Genomic DNA, 18,359 nt, shown 5'->3' with positions numbered 1-18,359 from the left:
GGAGCTGAACTGCAAACTGATTGGTCTGACACTTTATAATCAAAGTTGATTTATTGTTCATTAGTAGTGCATTAGCCCTTTCAGGCAAGACAGTTATTTGTGTAGTGGCCTGTCAAACAAAAGACCGCTAGCACCTGTCATTTCTAAACCATGAGATAAGCGAGCAGATATTAAGATAACGCGACTAGAAATACCCCGGAACGAGGTAAAGTTGTGGCAGTTTCCCTTTCGGGGACGGTGTTGCAGGCGGTCAGCATGTGGGGTCCCTGAGCGGGGCACTGCGGGGAAGGTGCGAGCTCTGCAGCCTTGGTGGGTTCTGCAGGTTGGGGTTGGTGTCTGGGCGAGATGGAGGCACTCGTGTTTTGTCCCTGACTCCTTCCTCCTCTTCCCAGTGGGCAGATGTCATGCGACAATGCTCTTGCTGGCAGGGGTTAATTATATGAAAACTTGATGACATCACGGCAGAGCTGTGAGAATGTCAAAATACATCTGCTGCCATATTCAGACATATTGCTCTCTGCTCGCCCCCCCCCCCTTACCGGCTCCCCTACCCTTCTCAAAAGGGAATGATCTCATGACATAAAACAGAAAACAACACAAGTGTCAAAAGAAAACAAAATTAGTGAACTTTTGTCTGCCACCATAGAAACGAGGATTAACTTATGTTATTCCAGAGCGTGGAATGGAGACTATCTGCATGAGGATATATAGTGCATTGTCTTTTGTGAATTTTCATTTGACAGGGATTTTGGAGGCTGTGATCTTAATTAAATCTCAACTGACTCAAATAATGCATCTAAAGGCACGCAGTGTTGCGTAACCTTGCTGAGTTGGTAAACCATAAATCATCAGAAAGCTTGTGATAGGAAGGGCTGCTTTGAAATTTTTTTATTTGCTACAGTTGTTATTTTTTTCCTCTTGTTTAACATACACTAACTGTGCCATCATGCCCTCACTGTTAAAACAACGTGATTTTTTGCTTTAAAAATAAAAAAAAAAAAGGGGGGCAAAGCTGTGAGATGTGCTGTGACCAGTCACTCAGCCAAACCAAGGAGAAGCAATAAATAAAATGGAATTGACAGGGGAGGAATGAGCGAGCAGTGTGGGCTAACGGGGGAGCTGGGGCAGCACTGCAGCTGGGCAGACACGGTGGGTCTGGGCCGTGCAGCTCTGGCACTGCACTGAGCCCCGTGCTGCGTCCTGCTGGATATCAGGCTCTGCCCTGTGCTCAGGTTGAGTTCATTTCAGTCGCCTGTAAGGGAGAAAACGGTTGCAACAGTTGTGTGCTGTGTGTCAGGGGGTGTTTTTAGGCACTGGAAGTGATGTGGAGCCGTTAGGGCGATGGCTTGGGCAGCGTTCTAACCTGGAGCTCTCAAGCACTGCTGCTGCTCAATAGTCATGTTTCTAAAATGCTGAAGCTCAATGAATTGCTGCTTCAGCATAAAGCGCTCTGGCTGTGTTTGTGGTGGCCTGCCCTGGGCAGCTGGAGGCAAGGTAAGGGCGAAGGCTGGGCTGTGCTGCAGGGCTGTGTGCTGCAGGGCTTTGCTGTGCTGCAGGCAGCCTGGTGCCCACGGCGCACAGCTTGTCACTGCTCGGCTTTCTCCTTTCGATGGGCAGAAGCGGCAGCAGGGCTCGTTCTGTCACCACCTGCAGAACTCGGTGGTGGGAAAGTCCTGACACTGCGAGCTAAATTTGTTATTGTTTGGTGGAAGGCTTGGCTGCTTGGAAGCAGTTTGTTTGTTTTATTGAAAGCAGAACTGCATTACTGGAAACTACTTTGCTGCAGTTCAGTTACATGTCCTGTGCTGTTCTGTGTTTGTAAGGTGCTTCCTTGCTCAGCTTCGCTTTCCAGTTACAGGCAGAGGAAAAGAGGCATCATGCACTGTGCAGGGCTGAGGCCGCGCAGAGATTTTGGAGAGCAGCAGCTCTGGCAAATCTCTCTTCCCTTTCCCAGCTTTTTTTTTTTTTTTTGCCTTTTTTTTCTTTTCTGCCTTTCCAGCACATTTTCCTCTGCTAGAAGGAGGATCCGTAGGGCTTGTGCTGAGGTAGAATGAATGGCAGAAGAAGCAGAGCGAGCGTTGCACAAATCAGTGGCACTGCTAATTGCTCCCTGCACTAGTTTGGGACGGATTTGCCCACAGTGATTAGGTAAGATGCTGTTATTTGGGAGGGACAGCAGCCCCCTCCCCAAACTGACAACGGGTTTTAATTTTTAAGCTTTATCTTGCCCTTAAATCTGAAACATCATTGTTCAAATAACTGAGAACAAGGTAAACCAACAACATCAAAAAGGTCGGCTTCTGTGATTTCTCAAGGGCTTGTTATTTTGTACTTTCCAATTCTATTTGATGTCTTGACAAAACAAGATGACACAAGGGAGAATACATTAAATTTTGATTTTCATCTAACCTGTTACAGTCGTGGCAGCTTAATTTCTGGTACTTTTTCCCGAAGACGGCTCCTTGCACAATTACTCTAATTGCCACGCCGCGTTATGAGAGGGTTTCTTTGCAGGTTCCCCATTTGCCTTGATTTTTACCAGGCGTTTTTTTGAGCATGTTCTGACCTTTCACACGGCGAGCTCGTCGCTTGGAGTGCGTCTTCATTAGAAGTAAATCAGCGAATGGCAAGATTGTCAGAGAAGCAGCCGATGTTTTCTCATTAGAATCTAATTTGCAGCGTTGCGCTCAGCTGCGCCGTGCGGCCGTAGGTGCCTGCGCTAGGTGTGAAAACACGCACGGTTCGAGCGAGTAAAGTTTACAAGTGTTAGCAAGGCTCTGCTGGCAGGCACGGCACAGCCTCGCAGCGCTGCACGGAGCAGTGGGAGCGCTGGAGCTGCTGCCGGAGCTGCTGGCTGCCCACGGGGCCGGGCTGCCCTGGCACCGAGCTGTGCCCCACAGCCGTGCTGCTGCTTCCATCGCCGCCTTCTATTGTTCCCTTAAGCTCTCCGTGGATGTGTTAGCGAGTGAGCACGCAGATGTAAGGAGTCTGACAGGGTGATCGTTCTCAGTGCTGGGGTGAGAGGAGCTTTTGAGGGTTTTAGGGGTGTTTTGGGTGTTTCTAAGCAAGGCTGCTTTGGGTTTGTTTCGGGGCAGTGTGGCAGAATATGCTGACCTAACATTTCCTAAACTCAAACTGTTGTTTTTTTTTCCTTCTGTATTTATTTACTTATTTATTTAATGTTTTTAAACCGTTGCAAAATGAGCCCAGTGCTAGGAGGCATGCACCGCAGGTTGTGATTTTTCCTTTCGTGACGGAGCAGCAAACAAAAACGGTAACTTTCTAAAATGTGAAAAATGATGATGGTAATCTCAAGGTTGAAATCTTGCTGCGTTTATTAAATGGGTGTTTGGTTGTGTGCATTCCAGTTTAGTCTGTATTTGACAAATGTTAGACGCAGAGAGAATTTAATTTATGTAAACTTTATATTTTTATGCAAATTAAATGGGTATTTATTATAGCAGAAACAATTATCCTGGCACTTAGTGAGAAGCCCGGTATGCATGAGAAGTGGTAGATAAGATCAGATGTTTCATTCTGTAAACAAATATGAAAATATCCCCAATTTTCCTTTGCTGGAAGAGAGCAGAGAGGAGAGCAGAGATCCTGAGGTGCCGGCAGTGCCAGGACAGTCCATCGCGCTGCCTTCTACGAGTCACAGGCAGATCTTCTCTCCTGATAAAGCATAATAAACAAAATTAGAATAATAAAATGCTAATTTAATTTTAAAGAGGCTTCTCCCCCTTTTTTTTTTTTTAATAGGGAGTCACATTGTTACAGAGAGAACAGTTATGCTAATGATGAAGCACTTAGCTGATTTCACGTTAATATAATAAACGTTACCTGTCCTAATGTGTTGTGCAGTATCACAGCAGAATAACCGAGTCTAAAAGTCAGATTCCGTTTTGCATCATGAACCAGAATGGCAGCTTCTGCCTGCATAGTTCCATCGGCAGCGTTTTTTGGCTGTTATTTGCAGGCTGACGTCTCATGTCACAGAGGTTTCAGGCTCAGGGTCCTGTGCTCAGCACTGCGCTGCTGGGCTCTGCTTTGTGGCACTGAGCTTTTCCCTCTGCCAGCACGGCTGTGCTTTCTCTTCTGCTGTGACACGAGTGCAGCTATTTTACATTCTTTCAGTCAGGAATTTTTTTTTAAATTGCAAGAAGTCTCACACGTGCTTTCTAATAAAGCAGCCGAGGGAATTGTTTGGGTTTGCCTCGCCGTGTCTATTTTTCTGGCAGTCCGACACCTTTAACTGCGACTCAGGCACTCGCTCGGTGTTGGGCTGCGTTCTGCTCCGTGTCACTTCTGCCACAAAATCTTTAACTGAAGAATTGCCGTTTGGAAATGCAAGGTGCCTGCTCTGAGGACTTCCTGAATTCAAGTGCGAGCACACAGCGCAGGAGAAGGGGATTTTCTGGCAGAGCTGTTCTCTATGAATTGAGGAGATGCTCCCCAGCTTCCATGCGTGCCTGCTAGCAGCTGACAAGGCCACCGGTGCACCCAGCAATGAAGGCACGTTGTTTGAAAATGGCATGCTTTTTTTTTTTCCTGCACTCCGTATAAGATTGAGCTCCTTGAAATTATTTGGCTAGTATTTAATTATATTAATATCAGAGAAAATGGGGGAACGTAGATGATCGAGTAGGTCTAAATCATTTCCATCCCCGTGACACTTGTCTGAGCAGTGCGCGGCGGTGACAAATGCATCCCAGCTGTAGTCTGTGGTGAAGTTAAAGGCGAGCTTGGCCCAAGTTGTGCAAGGTTCCCCAAGCCGTGCAAGCAGAGCTCGGGGTGGGGAGAGGAGAGAACAGGCAGACTTGAGAGGTGTGGAGCAGTGGCAGAGGGACCTGGGAGACACAGAGTGGCTGAAAACAATTTTGAGTATTAAAGACGTTTTTTGCCGTTGCTGCTATTAGCATGTCAGCAGGTCTGTACTAGCACAGCTCCCAAAACTGACTTGCAGCTGTATTTTTACCTTTGCTGCCAGGTTTACATGCAGCTGGGTATCTACCACACCCTATTGTTATCAGTCAACAATACCAAAAGTGGTTCATTAATCATATCAATAACAACAATCGTGTTTCATGTAGAAAACAAAAATAAACAACTGGGGGGGGGAGGAAAGATTGATTTCTGTCCTGCATGCTAAGTTAGCATTCTTTAAATACATCTGCCAGTACTTTAATTTGAACTTCAACTCCCTGAAGGCAGTAAGACAGAATTATTTTAGTTCTTCATAAACTGCCTTCTGTGATTCATTGTTAACTCATAAAACACACTCATTTTCATGTACTTAAACAGTTAAGCCATTTTCAAAGTTGGTTTGTAATTTTTTTTGGCAACACATTTAAGTTGACATCTGAGAGATAGAAATCTACAATTAATTTATAGCCTTCAGTTTAGGTTTCGTTTACTATCAGACAAAATATCAGAAATAAATATTTTTTATCTAACGTAATGCAAAGTATATTGCGCAGTATCTAAAATAAAGCTTAGTTTTGACTGAATACACTCAAAAAGGGACCCATAAATATTAGAGAGCTGTAGTTAAGAACTTACATGACTGTTTTAAATACTATTGATTTAAACCACTGGCTGGATTTTATGAATCAAAGTGTAATTTCCAAGCTTTGGCTATATTTCTCATCGCTAAAGCACTCTCTCTGGTGTGCCTTTAGCAGCTTTCCAGACATTCAACACGGGATTAAATGATAGTAGTTACAATGATCAATAGGTTAAGACCGGTACAATCACTCTTACCGCTAATGACCTCGGTAGTAATGGGTAATAAAGTGTGGGCTATAATAGCCTATTGCTGGAGCTGCATGCCCTTTGATTCCCAGTATTACTAGGGACTAGCTACATGAAAAAGTTGGACGTTGGGAGTTAAGAGAGTGGATATATAGGCCATAATTCTTAACTATTTAAAGGCCTCCAACAGTACGTGTGCCCACGCTTGTCTGGGGCGCGTGTCGTTTTTAACACGGTGGTTTCTGGCTTGTTTGAATTTCCTTGCTCTGTAGGATGGCTTCCACCATGAGCCGGAGTTCATGGGAAGCGCAGCTGCTGCCTGCTCTGACAAATGAGAGGCTGGACCTTCTTGGAGCCACAGGCGGGGTGTGCAGATGTGGCTTCAGCCGGTAGAACAAGGTCGAGCAGAGCAACGCAGACCTGTATTGCTAGGTGGGCCTTGTTTATTCACACGTTTGTGAGTGTTTGTATACACACAGACACGTTGCTTCCCTCCCTGGTTAAGTGCTGCCGTTTGAGCAGAGCGTGAGCAGCTGGGAGATTCTTCACCGGAAGGTACGTGGCCGCCGTTCAAAGGCAGGGCCGAATCCTGAGATGTGTCCTGAGATAAATGTGCAAAGGAGCAGTGGAAGTGAATGGGAGTTGTCTCCGCGTAGCTGCTGGCAGAATGCGGCCCCGCGTATTAATCACCCGCACGTAGGGTTTACAGCACCCCACCCTATTCCTGTCTGTATCCCTGCTTGTCGTCATAAATCTGACCGAGGAGTATTTGTGTTGTATATCTTCCAAGAATGGCACAGAAAACGTACTTAAACATGCTTCCTTTTCTGTTTGCTCGGTCCGACTTCAATGTAAGGTAGTACAAACCCCAGGGTAAAGTAAACTTCTCTGGAGATGGGAATAATGAAGGTGAGTCAGGCTTCGGGGCTAAGATAGTGACTACAGCACTTAATGAAATAATTTTCTGCTCCCAGAAAAGTTCTGAACAGCGTAGGGATTAAGATCCTGTGAATTGATGGGATTCCCTGTTCCAGTAGGTCGGTGCCGTCACAGCTCGGGGCGGTGGCACCGCACTGCCAGGTTGGTGGTTCTCCCAGGGCTGCAGTCTTAGAGGGACTCTGGCTGTGATGACACCTCCCATCCTTCGCTGTCTGTTCCTCAACCTTCACACCTGCCTGCTGCAGTGTGGGCAGCACCAGGTCCGTGCTGGGGCGCAGGGGATTCGCTCCGCGCCGCGTTAATGGGATGTCAGTTTGCTGGATGTGTCTGCAGCACGTTCTGTAGGCAGGGTCTGGCCCCGGCGCATGACATGTGCACAACAACACAGGGCGATGTGTGCTGTACATAAGTCTGACCTTCAGGAACCATTTTTAGTTCATCAAAATTAGTGATGCTGAGAAATCAGGACATCAGTGCATAATGACTGTGAAATTAGGAATGAGAGCTTGCTATGCAAATGACAGGACAAATCATGTGAAAAAGTCAAGATAAACTGCATATTAAGACATTATGTTACATAAAATTAATACTGCATTTCTCCCTTGCTTACTAGTACCCAGGAAGACTTTTTTTTAAGCTCTTTTATCTTCAGATCAGCTATTGTCTGCTGATTTTTTAAAAAGTGGTGCACAGAAAAAGTGCTAAACATGTTATTACCTTTTATTGTAATCCATGAGATGACAGGAGATCCTTTTTAACAAAGTATATCCTTTACTGCTTTTAGTTTTGTGCTGTCACATATTTGATCTGAAACTATAGAAAAGTAAGGTGCTTAAATATTACTGTTAAAACTCACAGGGTTTTGTCTTTTCTTCTATTGTTTTTCTTTCTTCCTTTTCTTTCCCTTTTTTGGGGTGGAGGATAGAGGGGTGGGTTTCTGGGGAAATAGTCTTCTTGCATTACTAGGACTGACAAAATGGTTCTCATGTAGTCTGCAAATTAAACACAAGTGCAGTGATTATTTTGAATAGCTAAATTACATTCTAGAAAGCTTGCAGAATTCATAGCATTGTCATTAGGTATCCGCTTGAATACAATTTGTGTAACCTTGGCCAAGACAGCCTGTCATTTTAATGTCAGTGTTTTATCTGAACAAGACATCATCCTTTCAGATACAGTGTACAGGTTCCTTGCAAAGATGCCCGTGCAGAAACGTGTTAACAGTTGCAAATATGAAATGCTATCAAGTTCATCACTGTAGCTGTTTGTCACTGAAATGTCATGGAAAGCGGCTTTTAATGGTATCTCACATAATATGAAAGAATTGAAGACATCTGTATGCTGGGTGAATATGGAATGGTAAAGACATCGCAGTAGGGCCTTTCTGTTAAAATTGCATAGGAGTGTAGTGCTGTTATTCACATCACTGAGCCTTCCTTCAATTTTCTTAAAAACCTGTCGTAATAGGGCCTAGATCCCATCAGCACAGGATACTCAGCTCTTGAATTTCTGTACGGCAGGGAGGGACTTTCTGGGAGGGAATGCTCTGAGCTGACAGTTCCCTGTGAAAATAAATAAATCTTAACAGGTTTTGCTGTCTTGCTGTCTAAAGAATTCCCATTGTCATAATGCTCTGCAGAGAGGGAGCTGGGTGGCTGGGGAAGCGCGGGTCCCTCTGTGCTCAGGGCAGGTTGTGCCTCCTGCTGTGATGCTCCCTGACCACCATTCTGTGTCCCCTGCAGGTTCCTGTGTCGGTGGCTATGATGACACCTCAAGTGATCACTCCCCAGCAAATGCAGCAGATCCTCCAGCAACAAGTGCTAACTCCCCAGCAACTCCAAGTCCTGCTCCAGCAGCAGCAGGCACTCATGCTTCAACAGGTAATTGTTGTCTGTGCAGCCCCTGTTGGGTGGGGGGCTTTGGCTCGTGCTGCCTTCTGGCGATGATGGCTGCCCACGTCTCAGGGCCTGTACTGCAGGGCAGCCACGCTCTGAGATGAACCGACTGCTCTTTTGTTTTTAGTTCTAGAAATAGCTACTGGAAACAAATCCAGGGAGCAGTGCTAGGAGCGTTTCCAAGATCAGCTAAATAATACAGCTGCATATTTAAGTGTCAGGACTTCAGCAGATGTCCCTGTTGATTTTGCCTGCATCCCTCCGAAAGTACGGCGTGCCCTGATTAATTGGAATAAATGAAGTAGTAGGGTAATATTTCCAATTTTAGTCCTTGCTTCATCCACGTGGGGCCGTAAAGGGCCGTTGAAACAGGGACAGCGAAAGTGAAGAGGTTTGGAAGCCTTAGTCCGTTTGATTTCAGCCAACATGTGCTGCACGGTGCATTGGTGTTTCTGAGTGTCCTGCATTCATGCATGGCCCTTTCTCAGCTGGAAGTTGTGTGCTGTCCCTGGGTTACTGTGGGGTTCATGTCAGCACGGGCTCATGAGTCAGGCTGGTAAGAGCACCCAGCAGACTGCACTTGTGTGTCCCCTCCCCTCTGCCTTCGTCCCACAGTGCAGCGTGTGCGGTGTGTGGCTGAAGCAGGGAGGAGGAGAGTGTTTCCCAGAATGTCTGTGCATGTATTGAACAACACTTAATGTAGTCAAACCCTATCATTTAGAAAGCATGTGTGTTTCACAACAGAGATTCGCCAGGCTCTCTCAGCAAGGGCATTTTGGCTTTGTTGTTACAATCAAAGGTCATTCCTTGCCTTATTTTAATTAGTTTGTGTAGAAAATGGTATGTTTTTCATCAGTTCATTTTGGAGATTACTTTTCAAACGATAATGCCAAGAATAGTCAGTGTGCACTGAATTTATTGTCGAGTTTCAAACTAAAGGTCAGACCATTACAGATAAAAGGATGCTATTTTTCAAATCACAGTTTGTGTGTTACACCAAAAGGGACACTGAATTGGCTCTCCACTTTGTTACTTACCATCTTTCCTTTTCTTTGTAGCAGCAGCTTCAAGAGTTTTATAAGAAACAACAGGAACAGTTGCAGCTTCAACTTTTACAGCAACAACATGCTGGAAAACAGCCTAAAGAGGTACAGACAATACCCATTTTACTTTCAAACCACAGATCCCAGAGGACTGTCTAGAGGCTATTAAGCTGTCATTCATCTTATAAATGATGGCACAACTGAACTGACTCAATCGGGTCTCAGCTTTCAGATTTAGAGTTATTGTCCTGTTTTCGCCTGTATTTTCCTGTGCTTTCCATTTGCTTGCTGCCACATATTTTATAGCTGGGGAACACGCCTTGATGTTCAGTATGAGTACTGGAGCAAGCATCTGGACTTGTATCTTGGGAGAGTGCTTTTGGAAGTTAGTTATGTTGTAGAGGGGAGGGGGCAAAGAAGCAGGCCTAGCTCTGGGCCTGTTCTCTCCAGGCAGACAGTTCTATGAGATTTTGAGTTTGAACTTGCAGTTTTCAGCCAGAGAGGTTCTGACTGCAGGCTCCTTGCAGCATGGGCTCAGCAGAAGGTACCATGCTCGGGCAGTGTTTGTTGTGAGCAACAAGAGCTGAAATACCGAGGTAGGACAGGAATGCCATCTCATTGCAGTGTGTTGTGCCAGGGAACTGCAGCACGTTGTGATGCACAGTGTCTCGAGACCTTGCACAGAAGCCACCATGGTCTGTGCTGGGAACAGGATGGCGAAGGCGGTTTTCTGCGTGTATGGAAAACACACTGGTCCTTTCTGAGTGTCTCACTTGGTTGATTTTGGTGTGCTAAAGTTCAGAATTGCTGTAATAACACGTGAAGGTACCACAGTGGTATCTGTAGTCCCAAGGAGTTTGAGACTTCCACCTGACATCACCACTGACCACCGTAGGTCCTAGAAAGCTGCCCGCTGGCACGAGATGCTGTGCGATGCCCGCCGATAGCAGCAGTGGTTACGTTGCTGATCACGGTGCTCGAAGCACGTGCCGGTTTCTGGCCCTCCCAAATTTTGGTGGATCGTGCCACCTGTGCCAAGTTTCAACCCGGAGCGAATTTTTCCAGCTGAGTTATAAAACCCCTGAAAACAGGGGGTTTATAATGAAAACGCTGACACAACCTTAGCCATAGCGCGCTTACGGGCGCCTCTATAATAAAAAGGGAACAGATTAAAAAGTGTCTAAAATGTAAATCTAAAGGACTAACAGTAATTAAAATGGAAATGGCACAGGGAGGGAAGGCATGTAATTGTGAGATATCACTGTGCAGAATGCTCTCAGCTTTGTTTTGCTGGCTGTTTTTCTAATTCAGTAGGGCTTACTCATCAGTGGCAGTTCAATGCGCGTTAATGACTCTGGGATGCAGGCATCACTCTGGACAAAGAAATGATTATTGTGCGGTCAAAAGAAGTTCAAAGACAAGAAGGGAATTTCAGTTTTTTCCTTAGAGATCCACATTCAAGAGCATATAAATTAAGCCAAATGTTAAAAACCACAGTCTGAAAGCTGACTTCAAAGTCACAACTCTCTAATTAATGAACTGCGAGCTTCAGTTTGGACAAGTCGTGGTTTGATGCGCCCATAAATCAACATGACAGGTCTGTTTCACAGTCTCAGACAGCGCTTGTCATTGAGTCACATCAGATGTAAACACAGCAGAAAAAAGAGGGAATATGAAGGAGGTGCAATTGATCAACAGAATTGGTAAAAACCCACTTTTGAAACGCATTATGCATGATCACAGGAAATGGCGATAGCCTCAAGAGGCTTTCTCCTTCTGCTGTTGCTTTTTTGAATCAGATTTCTAACAGCCTTCAAAAGGGAGAATAAGAATTATGGAGCTTCTCCCCTGTGGCTGGCAGGCAATAACCCCCTGTTGTTATTTTGTGCTTCTTTCTTTTCAAAGGCGTCAAAATTTAGTTTTTTAAAGATCTTTAACTCTATATTTGAAGACAAACAATAAAGGGCTGCCACTGTCATTCTTATCAGTTACCAGGGATTGTATTTTTTCTTTCTGTTGCCACTTCTTATTAACCTCTTATTTGGTCTATTAGACATAGTTTTGAATGCAAGCCTGCATGCTGGGAGAACATGAAAGTTCAGATGAGCTCAGAGGGCAGATAAAGAAATTTGAAGGGGAAAGTTACACAGCAGAATGAACGATAAAAGTTAACTCTTCTAAATTGCTGTTGTCAGACAGGAGAGCATCTCAGACACAAAGATGAGGGCTTGGAGCTTGAAGAAAAATACTTTGTGTTAAAAAAGACGAGAAGGCAAGTTAGACAATGTGATGGCATTTCAATATCTAACACACTGGTTTACTGCGGTCGCACTTCTGATATTACACTATCGAAAGTAACAATAAGAAAAGACTCCTTCCTGTTCTAAGAAGAGCAATTTAACATGATAGTGGGGAGCAGAACAAGGAGCCTGAGTCTCTCCAGCTTTTTCTAGGCTCTTTTTTTTTTTTGCTGAGGGTTTCAACAGGGACCCGTTTCCAGACCAGGCTTGCTTGGCCCCATTTTTCCTGCATGGAGGAGGTTATTTTGGCTGAATTAGCATGCGAGTGATGATCTTTTTTTTTTTTCTTTTTTTTTTTTAACACGAATGACGGTGGGTCCCAAAGTGCATCGTGTGGCCTGGTGGCCGCAGTGCAGACACGGTGCGGCTTTGTGCGCTGACAGATGGAGCAGCTCTACCCATCTACGTCATTCCGTATCACGGCACGCACGGCTGCTGCTGCTGCCCCATCCCAAAAGGAGGCATACACACCCTGTGCCCACAGCCCCACACTGGAGAGGGCCCAACACGGGGGGCTCATGGCCACAGCGCTGCCTCCAGGCCCGGCTGTGCAGGACGGCTCCTGGGCACGGCTGTGTTCCTCCAGCGGTTGCGACAGTTTATGTTAGGCTGTAGGGAGGGACCGAAGAAAGGAAAACAGACCTTTGACAGCAGCTTCAGGGAGGGGACCAAAAATGCGAGTTTTATCAGGCTATTTCAGCATTTTAACACTGACTACTGACCTGACAACAGGACTGCACTGAGACCTTTTTTGTATGCATTCAATTGTGAGAAGTAAACAAACTGACTTGTATCCTGTGTTTGGTAACTGGGTGGGGAGCGCAGTTTGGCAACGCGTGTTGCTTTTAAATTCTTTCTTGGACAATGGGCCTTGTATACTTTTATATCCTGGCTTTTCAAAGTAGGGCGCGTTCAGGAGCTTTTCTTGGGATGGCTGAGAAGACAACCACAGGCATCACTCCATTTATATAAAGTCGTTTTTATGGTCTTTCTTTTTTGATGCCAATTTTGCACTCAGATGGCAAATAGGTAAAATACAGACTACTGTAATTTATTTTGTTCCACAAAAAACAAATACCACTCATATACACACACACACACACACACACACACACAGACTATGTATTAATTAAAGGTGCCTTCTTGCTCTGAAGATTCTGTGATTCTGTGTATATTTGGAGTACGAGCATCTCTGGAGGCAAACACTGCTCTAACTGCAGTACGACCGTTGCTGCAGCTCACATTCATCCAGTGCTGTTGCAACAGCTGGATCTGTCTGAGCAAGCTGTGGCAGAGAAATGGAAACTCCGAGTTCCAGTATAGCTAAACTCTTGTTTGCTTAACTGTTCTCAAAGTTATAGATTTTCTCTGGATAGAAGAAAAATTAACTCGCCTGTCAGTACAGTTGTAGGCATGCAGTTTGTTGTAGTACAAAGATCGATGGGGTGTTGAAAGTACAAAACAAGCAATAGGAATTTAATAAAAATAGTTGCTGTTGCCCTTCGCTTTGCCCAGCGATGTTTCATTTCAAGAGCAACTGGCAGTGCTGTGGCTGTGTCACGTTCAGCCTGGCAGGCTGGAGCTGCAGTGCCTTGGCAGAAGGTGGGGCCCCGGCCCCTGGCTGGTGGCCGTCAGCCCCGCTCCTCTGACCCGGGTGGATGTTTCCTGCTTGACACCAGCAGGGAACGGGGCCAGCGATCCTCTGCTGCGATAGCGGGGAAGGGCAGCAAAGCGCTCTCGGTGTGGCCAGGGTTTATTTGAGAAAGTGTGGAGTTTTGCAAGAGTTAATTTTCTTTCCGTAATTGTTAGCCATAATGTGTATAAGACCTCCACCTTGATATGATTCCTAGCAGATTAGGGATATTAGATAATTTCCTTCTATTTATTGTACTACTGCTCTGTATTATCTTTCTATCACTCAGATAATTACTAAGGAAATCTACATTAATTTTTTTTGGCTAGCACAAGGAACTGCTAAACACTGGCATGATGTATTGATGTTTTACACAACAAAAGTTTTCCTCCTGTCATTGTACAATAAATAAAAAGATATTTATCAAAACGCAAAGCCTTTCATGGATTTTAAGAACAAAGCAAATAAAACACGAGATGAGCACGGAAGCAAAACCTAGAGGCTTGCTTAACTGCACAAAATTAAGGACTCAGAAGCCTGGAGTACTGTACATATTAAACACTCACATTCAAGTAAGATGTTGTTTGCTAAATTATGAATGTGTGTAATTAAAATCTAGTGGCTGTTTCTATGAAAGATTTACAATGTTATTTCATCGTTTGTCATGGCTAATTAACAATATTAGATGAAGTTTTTCTTCTTCAAAGGTCTGATTTTTTCTCATTTATTTATGTCAGAAGTGATAAACAGAGTAGTTAAAAGCTTCTCTGGGTACAGTAGTGAGAAAAGCAACATGTTCTTTTACACCTCGAAGGTTCAAGGTTCGTGTCCCTGTGGAGTAAAGCAGCTCTGACTTCTTTATAGCGAAAATAATTAAAAATTTCAAAGCACAGAAGTAGCAGCCTTAAATACAGCAAGGAGTAATTCTGAACATAATGGTATTGTTGCTTGATGGATGGATAACAGAGAGTAAGTATAGGATAGCATGAATGTAGCCAGTCGTGTTGCCTTAATCGCTGAGATGACCCTTGCATGAGCAAACAGAGCAGGGTACAGGGCTGTTGTTGGTGACGTCCAAATGTGATGTGGTTACGTGGAGTGGCTCTTGCATTGCATTTGTTCTTTGCTTTGAAGAATTGCCCGTGATTTTAGCAGCTGCCAGCAGAATTTTGCTTTATCTGACACCGAAAGGCAGCCGCTTCTGGTGTGAAGCTCAGTCCTGTGGACTAAGAAACACTGCGTGTGTTTTTGATTGGGTTTGTAGGAGAGATTAGAAATTGACTGCCGCCCTGTTGGTAGCACCAGCTCTTAAGCAAGTCGTGGAACTGGGTGGTGAGCTCACTGTCGTTTCTCAGTACAAGTGACTATGATCAGTAGTTGCTGTGTGTTTAGCCAAGGATCCCTGTTAATGCTTTTCTCTTTGTTGACAAACGTGCATTTTTTTTTCTTTTCCAGCCCCAGCAACAGCAGGTGGCTACGCAGCAGTTGGCCTTTCAGCAGCAACTCTTACAGATGCAGCAGTTGCAACAGCAGCACCTCCTGACTTTGCAGCGTCAAGGGCTGCTGACAATCCAGCCTGGCCAGCCTACTCTGCCTTTGCAGCCCCTTGCACAAGGTAGGTGAGGGGTTGGGGAGCTGCTGAGCAAGCAGATAGCATGTGCACACCAAATTGTCACTCAGTAAGCCAGAGAGTGATCTCATAGGCTCGTAAAATAAGAAACAAAGAAAAATCCTGACTGGCAGAGTGGGCATTGTAAAGGTATTCTCGAGAAGGGCAGCGCTGAAACTGTGGGCCATGCTTGTTAGCAGGAGGCAGGCGGTTTAGTTTGGATTCATTTTGCACAGCTATATCCTGGTGAACGTGAAGCTGCTGGTTGTACTATTCTGGACTCCAAATCCTCCACGGGAGGCTTCCTAATAAAATTTTGGTGCTGGGTTCATGGCTTAGGATAGCTTGAGAGCAGCTTTTCCTTCACTTTTTTGTGAAGTGCTGTCTTGGCTCTTTCTGACTTCATGGCTGGTGCAGAGCTGGGCACGAAACAGTGCTGACCACATGCTGCTGAGTGTGGAAATGGGATTGCCCTGTTGTGCAGCTGGAAGGGGAATGTGACAGTGTCTCCTCTTTGTGCATGTTTATGTGTCCTTCCTTTCACTGCCTGTGTAGATCATAGCTTCGTTCTTCCCTCCACACAGAGGCAAATTGGGATTGACTCCATCTAATTTAAATGTTCTTATACTGGTGTTACTGACAATTAGATCCTCCTACGTCTTTATTCAGTCCTGTGCTATGTAAGAAGTCACCGATTTGCTGAAATCCCTATTTTTTTTTAAGATATTGATACATTGAAAGCAATAGCTACTCAAATCACAATACTTCTGACAGTAATTACAACCTGGATTTTTTTTATTCTTTTTTTTTTTCTCCATGGCTATATTTATTTATTTATTTATATTCCAACTCAGTTTCTCTGCGAGCTCTGGGGCATTTTAACAGGCATGCTTGAGCTCTGTCTGTTGTCACTGAAGCTGGTGGCTCAGAGTTGGCATGGCTCAGGGAGAACCAGGTCTTTCAGCCAAGATGCAGATATTTCTGAATAGCTGTGCCTTTTCTTTCCCTTTGCCCCATAATAAATTTCAACACCCACCTCAACAACTGGAGTCAGCTCAGCTTGAAATGATTTGGACTCTTCAAAGCAGCCTTAAGGCTGCTACTGGTTGCTAAACCATATAATGTATTTACATTCAGCTCTGGTTAAATGGGGTTGGGGGTGAAATTGCTTCTGTTCTTCGCCCTCCTTTTTTATGTGTATTAGAGCTGCGAAAAGGAGAGCAAGATGGCTGGTAAATGTTAACTGACATGGATAGAGGGAGAGAAAGCTGGTGAGCAGGGACTGCTCTGCCAGGTGGCTGGTGTGGTTTACTGAGGCTTATTTTTTGTTTTTTGCATGACCCACAAAGCGTTGGAGCCCCCTAACCCTGTCATGGGACACCCACACTCCCAGACTCAGCCCCCTGGTGTGCTCCTAGCTGTGCACTCCTGATACGCAGGCAGGCGGGTTGTGGCAGCAGCAGCTTCTGGCCTGGGACAGGGGTTTGTCAGTCACCATCAGTGTGCTGAGATGAGTTTGGGAAAATGGGCAGGTAGACAAGTGCCACTTATGTGTGCAGAATGTTGTAACACACATTAATTACGCTTTGGATTTATTGTTGGAAACACCACAAGCTGTTCCCACACGCCCACTGGACTCCAGCTTCAACCTTTCTAATTTTTCCCACAGCTCCTACACTATTAAGTTTGCTCAGTAGGGTTCATTGTGTGGTACATCAGTTAAGCTGTCCAAAGGAGGGCAATTGGGCAGTGACAAGACACGCTCATGTGTAATGTGAAAGAAATGAATGTGGTGATGCATGAAGTGTAATCTGTGCAGTAACACATCGGAGACACCAGTAGGTAATTCAGCAGTCGTGGCATTGATTGATACGGTTAGCAGCCAAGTGCCACTATTAGTCCTCACCGTGTTGGGAAGAAGCCTGTTTATAGCCAAGGGGTGCCAGAACAACACAAACACAAACAGGAGGGCTGGGAGGGCTGCACTGTGCGGGGAGGTGAGCTGTGGGGTGCGGCGCTGGCTGGGGAGGAACTTGGAGGATTCAGGCAGCTTGCAATCCAGCACGATTCTTTTTTATCAGAGAGACGATGGCTTAAAACTGATGTCATTACGAGGTTTAAATCAACTTTCTGCTTGCTTGAACATGGTCACCTGGGTATGGAGGTACAAGGACACAAAGAGGTTGAGCAACTCTGTTTGTCTTTGAGCTGGTGATACCTGGGGTTGGGAAATTGAGTTCCGTGAGCAGTAATCTGTCAACTGTCCCCACAACATACATTTTTTAAACCTGTGCCTACATTTTCTTTCATAATGAAGGGGACTGGTTGTCCTGAAAAATGCAACGAGGAGCCAGGGCTATAGTTTAAAATAATTGGTAATGGACACTTCGTATTTAAAAAATATATACCATCCCTTTCTGTTTTCAGAACAGTGGGCAAGAGTAAGACAGATACTGCAAGCGTGCATATAAAAAGGAAAATCCAGCCCTCTAGTTAATGTAGCTATGAATTTAGTTAAGAGCATCTTGCTTTTTATTCCTAAGTATCTGTAATAGGAATAAATGTTAAGAGAGAATGCTACTTCATAAGTGATTTTTGTTCTGTTTTTAGAACTAATACATCGTTCATAGCTGCGTTTTAGTTGGTGTTCTTGCCTACTGTCTTACACAAAATAGCACATTCTTTAATGTTATATTTGTGTGATTTTTGCTGTTCTGTGTTTAGACACACCTATAATCTAGATTTTACATCTCTGCATAGTAGCAATTTAAAAACAAACCGCATTTCAACAGTGCTCTGAGCTGCGAGAGCTCAATCTTTAGTATCTGCAAAATGAAACTGCAAATCGCACCTCAGATCACAAGCAAGTGAAAATAATAGGACTGAGACATCCCAGGGCTGATTGCTCCCATGGATCCAGCAGTTCCAGGTCTGCATCCTGGCACCGGTAGGAACCGAGTTGGGGCACAAGCAGGAGTGATCTCGGGTAACTGCAGTGCAGTTCTGGGAATCTGACATACAATTTAGTTCTTGCTATTGAAGTGAAACTGTGTAATGGTAAATTTTGTCATTTATTGTGTGTGTTTTGTTGGATCTGTTCTACTTGCTTTTACCATTTGTCCTATTATTCCATTTGACCATTTGGCCGGATGAGTACTGAGCATACCTTTCAGCTGCCCAGTTCAA

The 18,359-nt window shown here is 44.8% G+C and overlaps 1 protein-coding gene across 15 annotated transcripts in view; it reads left to right on the top strand.

Annotated features, from left to right (window-relative positions):
* Nucleotides 1-18,359, top strand: part of FOXP1 (forkhead box P1) — a 341,592-nt gene that overhangs the window by 259,821 nt on the left and 63,412 nt on the right. For 14 of the 15 annotated variants that reach the window (XM_052678944.1, XM_052678948.1, XM_052678951.1 and 11 more), the window contains 3 exons: nt 8,436-8,573; nt 9,647-9,736; nt 15,020-15,179. In XM_052678944.1, the coding sequence (XP_052534904.1) occupies nt 8,436-8,573; nt 9,647-9,736; nt 15,020-15,179 (388 nt within the window). The remainder of the gene's footprint in view (nt 1-8,435; nt 8,574-9,646; nt 9,737-15,019; nt 15,180-18,359) is intronic. The other variant, XM_052678957.1, reaches the window with a different exon arrangement.

The sequence above is a fragment of the Tympanuchus pallidicinctus genome, unplaced genomic scaffold (assembly GCF_026119805.1).
Source record: "Tympanuchus pallidicinctus isolate F22 unplaced genomic scaffold, pur_lepc_1.0 scaffold17, whole genome shotgun sequence".
Classification (NCBI taxonomy): Eukaryota; Metazoa; Chordata; class Aves; order Galliformes; family Phasianidae; genus Tympanuchus; species Tympanuchus pallidicinctus.
This window is presented reverse-complemented; position numbering and strand designations above follow the sequence as displayed.